The 8,977-nt window shown below is 34.8% G+C and overlaps 1 protein-coding gene across 1 annotated transcript in view; it reads right to left on the reverse strand.

Moving 5' to 3' along the window:
- mpl (MPL proto-oncogene, thrombopoietin receptor) overlaps positions 1 to 5,278 on the reverse strand; it is a 15,508-nt gene extending 10,230 nt beyond the window's left edge. Inside the window, exons 1-6 of the mRNA XM_015391195.1 lie at positions 5,095 to 5,278; positions 3,580 to 3,700; positions 2,385 to 2,566; positions 1,838 to 1,992; positions 891 to 1,029; positions 669 to 771 (exon numbers count right to left, since the gene is read on the reverse strand). Of these exons, the coding sequence (XP_015246681.1) occupies positions 669 to 771; positions 891 to 1,029; positions 1,838 to 1,992; positions 2,385 to 2,566; positions 3,580 to 3,700; positions 5,095 to 5,206 (812 nt within the window). The 5' untranslated portion in view covers positions 5,207 to 5,278. The remainder of the gene's footprint in view (positions 1 to 668; positions 772 to 890; positions 1,030 to 1,837; positions 1,993 to 2,384; positions 2,567 to 3,579; positions 3,701 to 5,094) is intronic.
- Positions 5,279 to 8,977: the final 3,699 nt, after the last annotated feature.

Below are 8,977 nucleotides of genomic sequence, written 5' to 3' on the forward strand. Positions count from 1 at the left end.
ATGATAGAAAGTAATGTCAAAATACATGGTTTCAGCTTAAATATTTGGTGTTTAGTAAAAACAGTTCTTAAACTTTTGCACCAGACTGGTTAAACCACCACTGGGGGGGGGGGGTCCTTGGCAGCACTTTAGTCTTAGAAGCAATGTTTGATCTTGGAACTCATCTAAAAAGCACACATAAGGGATGAAGGTTTAGGAGGTTTTAGGCACAAATATACCTCCGGTCCATTTTGTGCATGTTCTTTATTTGTTTTTCCTTTTTAATTATACAAAAGACTAAAAGCACATGTGCTTTATAATACCTGCAAGGTAATGATAGCCTTGATTTAGAGGTTGTATTTGTAAAAATGCTTGAGAACAACTTAAGCATATATCAAAGCTGGAAAGTTTTGGATTTATTTATTTGGATCTTCTTTAAATTACAGAAACTTTTTTTTCTCCAATCCATTGTTACATTAAATATAATGAGAAAAGAGAAATCATTTTTGAATAATTTTTTTAAATTGTATCAAGTGCCTTAAAACAATATAGCGGCTGTGAATTGGCACAAAATAAAAAACTACATTGAATTTAATCGGGGGGGAATTGGCAAAAAAGAAAATTTGAGATATGACATTTGTACATAAACAATGTGGTAAAAAGCAAGAATAAGTGCTGTATATTGGTACCTCAGACTGTGAAACAGTTTGTACTCTGAACCATATTTGGTGCCATCCCAATGACAAGTAACATGTTGCAGGTCAGAGGTGTAGCATACAAGTGAGATATCATCTAAAAGAGAGTAGGTTTTATTATTCAGTATAATTTTTTTTTTTTTTTTTTTTTTAGTTACAATGTACATATGTGTTCATGTGCAGGCATTCAGACAGTCTGTGTTTAATCAGACATACCTGCTGTTTGGGGAACTTTTGCTTGTACAGGTTTAGACCACGCACTCCAAATTCCAGGTTTACCACTTTTCACCGAAGCTTGGACCTCAATCACCTCACCTGGTACCAGAGAGGAGAGCAGAAATTTGTCCTCATTCCCCTGAAAAAAAGTCAAATATGTTAAAGGTTTACCTTAAACTACTCAAAAAAGTGTGACTTTTTTGGTATAACTATGACCTGGATGACTAAGTATCCTCGCCAGAATATTGTTTCTGTTTTTATGTTTCTTTTGGACGATGTAAGTGAAAAAATATTTTCCTCCTTCAAAATATGACCCTGTTATTTGTGTTTTTCCAATGGAAATATTTATACCATCAAACGGAGTTTATTATCAGGCGAAGATAACCTTGATGGCAAAAACTGGCAACAAACGTTTCTCTCATCTCTGTAGAGGAAGTTTTCTTGAAATGATTTCCTAATTTAGTTTCCCGGTAATTAGGATCAGATGTGATTCCCTTGAAATTAGATTAATCACAGATATAGTGGTGCCCAGTGGTTAGAGCAGAATGCTTGCATTCTGAGAAGGCTGGCAAGTTCCTCGTTTGATCCCCACAGACCGCAGCTCTACATCAGACCCTGAGCACTTAGATGTACAGTATCCTGCCGCCCCAAAGAGTGATGTCTTAAACTTTTTTTTTTTTTTCGGATCTAAAGAAATTGTAATAGATAGGTTGGCTATTTCTACAAGGGTTGATCTCAAAAGTGGAGCGGTTGTATTTTAAGAGGATGGCTTGGATTGCTTTTATGTTCCATAAAATGTTTAGTTTTATTATTTATTAGTAAAATTTGGATTATTCTGTAAGGAGGCAAAAATCTTTAAACAGCACCGTATTGGGAAAGTCTAAACAAAACAAATTAAATAAATATAGAAGCAAGCAAAAAATGAATTAAATAGGGACACACTTCACCTCTTTCGTTTGTTCCCCAAGTTTCATGGAAGAGTAAATAATTCTATATCTCTTGTTTGGTATGCGCTTTATATATTTTGTGTCCAGAGAAACTTTGAGTTCTCCCACTTTGTCATTTGGCTGTAGGGAGACATTCAAGGGGGGCTCCAGAAGACCTGCAGATAAAAAGATAACTGTGATGCAAATTATTTTTCTCACTGCAAATTATTTTTCTCACTGCCAATCCTAGGACATACAGTTGATGACAAATGAACAATGGAAAGGCAAATACAAAGATTGAATGTGATCTACAGCCTGAAAACTAACCAAATATTTCCAAAATAATATTTTCTATATTCTGTATCTCCATCTCTCTCTCTCTCTGTTTATATATATATATCTATATAGATATATCTATATAGATATATATGTGTGTGGAACTAAAAAAAGGAGAAAGTGACCACAAAATCTGTGAAAACTAAAGAAAAGCCAAATGATGTTTTATCTTAACACCCCTTTCTGATCATTTTATACATATAATGTTGTATTGTTTAAGCAAGTTTCTTACAGTAGTCCTCCACAGAGACTGTGCGGTTGTACAAAGTGATGTTTTTGGTGCGATCCACCACTTGGATGTATGTCTCTGTGTATAAAAAAACCTCCTCCGCGGGAAAAGGACAAACATGCAGCAAAGTTCCATTTTCTGTTCCATGGATAGACATTTCACACTTCTTGCTCTTGCTCAGGTCACTTTGAAGTGAGCACAAGATATATTTACAATTAATGAAAGATTTACACCAAATGTCACATAATTATAGACAGATTAAATTAATAGATTTTGACATACATTTCACAATCATTAAGACGTCATCTAATCAGTTGCAAATCATTTTAAAGAGCAACTTCTTGAAGGGATTTAAACAACAACAAAAAAAAAACAACAGCATAATGGTAAAAGGCTTTCATTTGTAGGGTGCTATTATCAAGTACAGTACATGGAGGCCAAAGGCTTCACACAACAAACAGCAGTGGAGAAACCACATTTAGTCCAATATCAAAAGGCTCCATATCCATGTTTGATAATCTCATGAAGTCTACCTGTTCTTTGTTAACTTAAAATACATTCAGTACTTATTTGCTAAAAACCTTGACTCTCACTCTACACCAATAAAAAAAAAACATTTATTGTCCCACAATGGGGAAATTGTGGTCAGTTTCCAAGACTTAAGGATCTTTTCAAAAACAACTCTAAAAGCTTTAATTATTCAGCCACTATCCTTTTAAAGAAAAATAATTTTCTTGCTACTCAAGTCTACAGTTTGTTTAACATACCAAACTGCCATTACCTTTAACAAAGAACATGCTAACAACCGTCTAAAAATGAGCCAAAATATTGCAATTTTTTTTTTTTTTGTTCCTTGGAAAGATAAGCAGATGTTTCAGGATTGTCCTATAATAATTATTTTTAGCAGAATGAGGGGCTGCTTATGTTTTCTTTTGGCTTTTTTCAAACAGTTATAATAGTATGCCATGTGCTGTTTTATCAGGGAATGACCAATTTTAGTCCCTAAAAGAGAAAATCATATTCCTAATTTTGACTTTTTACATCAGCGATTGGCAATTCTGGTTTTCAAGAGCTAAAGGTATTGGACAGGGCAAGTACACACTACAGTAGATTTGATAAATGGGTATGCCTCTGCAGACATTAAATAACAATTGGGTTGAGAACACTAGCTGCTGAGGAAAATGGTTATCTTATATACCTTTGAGATGTATAGAGAAGGTCGTATGTTCTGTTGTCTGCGGTCTCAAAGAAGCAGGTGAAATCCTTTCTTGTCCGAGTGAAACACTTTGGATTAGCTATATCCTTCACAAGCAAAACATCTGATCCAGAAATTAAATAACAAAAACAAAAATGACATTTTGACAAATGTTCCTGATACAAGACAAGACTGTAATCAAAAGAGAGGGAATGCTGTTTTGTTTTTGTATTACGCATAAAATGTTTTACGATGCTAAGAATTGCCTCTAAACTTAAACAAGAATCAAGTAATTTAAACCAGTCTGTAAAGAAAACCCCTATAAGAATACTTATTTCCTACTGTAATTCGCTGTTGACTCTCTGATTGGGATGCTTTGCTCTTACTCTATATACTTTTTAATGCTCCCTTTTGCTTTTGGACAATATTTTTTCCTGTGTCATTTCACAGCTGAGAAGCATCCAATGGAGCAACGTCTGGACCTTTCACCATTCCTCTTCACACAATAAGTCCTTTTTTATGCTCACTTCACTAAAACCCACCCCGAATTGTTTCATATGGCCTTAGGTTTGGAGAGTCAGATGCTCAAAGGTAGGTGGTCATTGAAGAAGATGTATGTGAAAAATTACCCAAACCTTTAGTTCATCATCCTGTTTGTTAAAAGCCTAATTCTTTATCCTATTTCAGTTTCTGAAATGCCACATTCTAGACCTAAAATAGACTGATACTTTTAGCTCTATTGACATCATGCAATTACTAGGTTTCCATTGCTTTCAGCAAACAAAGGGCCCACAGCATCACAGATTCTCCACCATGTGTTGGCTAGAGTTGGCTATTAGGTGTTTTCTCCATATTTAATATCCTGGTTTCTGTATGCAAAAAGGCTATAATTTATTTGGAAAGAACTGTTAGTCACACCATTAAAATGGAGGAGGACATCTTGTTAAAGAATTTGTATCATATTCTATTTTTACTTAATCTATAAATTGGTATCAAATAAACTGTTAACATTTACTTGAGATTTTCATGGTAAGCTGGTGCTGCTGAGAAATGAAGTAATATTAAGACTGTTAAGGCATCCCTACCCAGTATTTCAACAACTGTGGACCTCCAAAAAATGTTGTTTTGAGAATGACATTTTAGTTATAGATACCATTGAAGAAGGATACCTTTGGACCAAGGTTGCATAAATACATTTCTTTGTTGTTTTACTGCAACGAGTTATCTTGTTTTGATAGTTCTATGTATGCTTCTGCAAGTATCTATCATCTGCATGATGTTATCTAGGTTTCACAAGTATGACTGCTAAGGGTTGAATTTAAAAATCTATGCATGCAGTCTGACAGAAAATAAACAACAACCACAAAAACAAGATTAATAAAGTAACACTAGAGAAGTAATATTTGCCAGCATTTTATCAGCATCTCACAAACAAACATTTCCCACAGAGGAGAAAAGTACAGCTGGGGGTGATAAAATTTCAACCTCTCCAGAAAATTAAAAAATGTTAAACCCTACCTTGCTTTGAGACAATCGGCTTATTAGGAGCATTTTGAAGTATCACAGCCATTAAGTCAAGATGAATCAACAAGCTAATGAGCATTATCTTCCATATGCAAACCAGAGTCATCACTAATTGTGATATTGTGCAGTCAGTCCTGATTTAAGCTCGGCTGACGTCTGTCTCAGTCGTTTCTGCAAGGTGTAGTTTTAAGTGGGAGTGCGTGGGTGGCGTTAAACAATTGCATAGGGGTCCAAACAGAAAACTAAGCCAGAAGCAGGAACTGGGCTTTATCTTTGTTGGACGATATCACCAAACAAGGCATTTGGGGAGGGGATATATACAGTACACTGTATGTTCCCATATGTTTTACACAAATAGCATAGAAAATGACTGCTCAGGATTAAATAAAAAAACTCTCCTAACTTCCTCTTGTTGGGATTATGATTAGGAAAAAATATATTTCTTCTGTCATATAAATAAAAAAGTTTTGTGGTTTACTACAAAACTTTGAAATAAACAAAGACACTATTAAATATATAATATATTGCAAGCTTGCAAGTCATGAGACAACATGCCTTCCTGAAAAAGGATATAAAAAGTTACGCAGAGAAAACCGTGTGTGCTGATTAACCACATCCTGACCTACTGCACAGCAGCAGTACAGCAAAGATGGTTTAAATACTCACAAATATAGATATGCCCCACTTATTCATAGCAGATTTAAAAAGTTATTTTTAATTCAGGCAAGAATTTTTTTTTTTCCTAAGGAAATGAGATAAACAATTCTCAAAAGCTAAAGTAATACATACAGTAATTTGTACCAGTTAGAAAAAAAAAATTAGTTTTTAACTTGCACTTTTGTTGAAAGGGGAGGTTAACATCCCCTTTAACCTCCATTAGCATGCTTTTCTAATGGATAGGTTTTTGTATGTGGGAAGGGCTGCTCTCCATCAACCTAATGTTTTGGTTCCTCACTAGTTTATCTTTCAGATTACTGGTGAGACAGAATATGATTGTCTTTATCCATGAGAGATGGTAACATACAGTAGATGGAAAAGTTGAAGTAAATAATGAGAAGTCAGATGCTTCAGCTTGTATCATTTTATTGATATACCTGACCAAATCTAGGCAGGATGGTACTATTCCATTCTCAAAATTTTACTTCTGCCCACTTCAGCATAACTTGATTATCAGAAAAATGATGTTCTGAAATATATCCCATGGCTTTGTTTCAAGCTGTATGGAATTACATTAAGTCAGTGGGAATATAAAATAATATGTTTAAAAAATAAATCTAATAATAATATTTTCTATTGAAGAGGGTTAGGGCTGAAAAATAGTCTGACGGTCTTTCTCAGACTTTAATCTTGTGAATCTGATTTTAATCTCAGAATTCTGACTGTAATCCGTGAATTCTACCCTTTTTCTCAGAACTATGAACGTAATCCCATAATTCAGAATTTATTCTCAGAATTGTGACTTTGATATCAGAATTATGACTTTTTCTTAGAATTCTCATTTTAGTTATACAATCGTGACATTTTTCTCAAAATTGCTATTCCATTAAAGGGCGAGCAGAAGATAAGTTAAACAAAAGAGCTAGTTAAGTAATGGTAGTTCACTGAGATAACCTTTCTGTGATTTTTTGGTTGACACCTTGGCGATGCAAAATGACGCTTAAACAAATATGGGAGTCGACAAAGTAAGTTGTCATCCTGTACAGCTGGAATCTCTGCCATTAAAGCAGATTGCTCCCAACTGCTTCCAAATCCTTATTGCATAAAGGTCAAAATACTAAGATTAAGAATTCTGAGGAAAAAAAGTCAGAAATCCGACTTTTTTCCTTCAGAAGTCTGAGTTTTTTCTAGCGGATCCTCTTTAAAGGTAAAGTCAGGAAAGTTAATTTATTTAGCGCATTTTGGTAACAAGGCATTTCAAAGTGAAAGAAGAGAGAGAAAAGTTAATTGTAGTGGCATAGGTTGGATTCATAAAAAAAAAAAAAAAATAAATAAAATTATCATATGGAGAAAATCTAAAGAATTTTGACTACAAATTTAAACTAATAATGTTTAGATAGCAGAGTCACAGGCCACTCTAACAAAATACTAAGTTTTTAATTCGGATTTAAAGTAACTCAGGTTTCAGCATTTTTTTCCAGATTAGTGGAATAAAAGAACTAAAACCTCTTCACATTGCTGGGTTTTGGGGATGAAGGGTAAACTTGAGCCAGAAGACCTGAGAGGTCTGGGCAGTTGTTAGACTGAAAACAAGTCTGTAATGTAATTCAGTACTAAGCCATTATGTGATTCAAAGATTAACTGAAGTATTCCTTTATCACCAATGCAAGGGGAAGCCAGGGTAAAGACTTCAGAACTAGGGTGATGTGCTCCAAGGCACTTTAAAGATACAATACAACCAGTTCATAAAGTGACTTTGGTTCAAATTTTTCTATTCAAGGAAAAGCATCCGATTACATCAACTTCTTGAATCTTCAGCAATCCCTCACGCTGAGCACGCATTTAGCGCCAGTGGACAGGAAAACTCCATTAGGTGATTGGGCAACTTTGCTACTGTTGTGGCAGTACAGAGTGGCAGGCAGACTTCTAATTGAGGTTTAAGTTCTGATTGGCTTCTTGCTTGTCTTCCCCGGCTTTCCACTTTCATGTTTATCTGTACCTCACAGCAGACCTAATATATTGCAGACCTGCACCCAACGCCTGTCGGAATTGACTGCAACCTGGATAATAGTCTTTCCCTACTAAGCTAAGCTGGACTGCAGAGTTGGAACAGCAATAGGGCTATAGACTGCCCAGTTCAGTCATCACAGAAAGGCCATATTAAAATGGGCTAAAGGAGTGTTCTGTTTTCTTTCTTTTTTGTCACACCTGTGGTAATGGATTCCCTGGTAGTAGTTTCTTCTTCTATACAGGTGTTCCTTGACAGAAATACAACCAAACTGACTATATTGCCCGTATAAAGGGAGTTCAGATGGCATGTATTGTGAATTGGTACTAAATAAATAAAATAAATTGACTTTAATTGAATTCTTTCTTAGGTGCAAAAATAATTCCTTTACTTTAGATTTGAGTCAGTTAAAAAAAAAAAAGGAAAAAAAAATTGCCATATACATGTAGTTTTTTCTTCTATGCATTTTCCCACAACTTTAATGGGTTCATAGCCACCTGGTTGCAATGTTGAGCTGTGGGTCATTTGCATATTTATCTCAACTTAAATTGTTGTTTACAGAATGTAACTTAGGAGGATCACTTGTTACTGTTTAGAATTATCTCTAAAAAGAAAACCAAAATTGTTGGTTAAGAAAAAATGCTTTCATGAGATGACTGTTTATGGTAAACTGATTAAATCATCCATGATCTGTTTTCTGAAAACAACACATTTCTCATTGTTATCTTTTCATAAGTTAGGCAACTATCTCTTAAAGGTATAGTGGAGGATTTTTGCGAATTTTTGAAAAGACCACTTAAAGTCCACTTAAAACTAAAAAAAGAAAAATGCACATGCACAACAGAGAGGGAATGACTGTTAAACCTGTGCGAGAGCGTGCACAAAGCCATTTCTCCTCATGCACGCTCTGTTTAAAAGCTGCTGTTTTTATTGCTCATACAAGCTTACTTTCTAAAAGAAGATTTGCAATTTTTCCACTATGTCAGACTCACCACTGGTAAGTGAAAATGGGGACGTGCATGTACAACAGCCTTACGTGAACATATCACCAGAATGATTGACAATTAGGAGGACCATTAATTTTGATGATCCACTTGGAAAAAGAGCACCCTCCACTTTACCTTTCAGTGGTTGGTTATCCAACGTAGACGTACTGTTTTACAATATGATAGAACTAGAGGATATTTTTATTAAATGCATTTACGAATGAGA

The sequence above is a fragment of the Cyprinodon variegatus genome, unplaced genomic scaffold (assembly GCF_000732505.1).
Source record: "Cyprinodon variegatus isolate N-32 unplaced genomic scaffold, C_variegatus-1.0 Scaffold528, whole genome shotgun sequence".
Classification (NCBI taxonomy): Eukaryota; Metazoa; Chordata; class Actinopteri; order Cyprinodontiformes; family Cyprinodontidae; genus Cyprinodon; species Cyprinodon variegatus.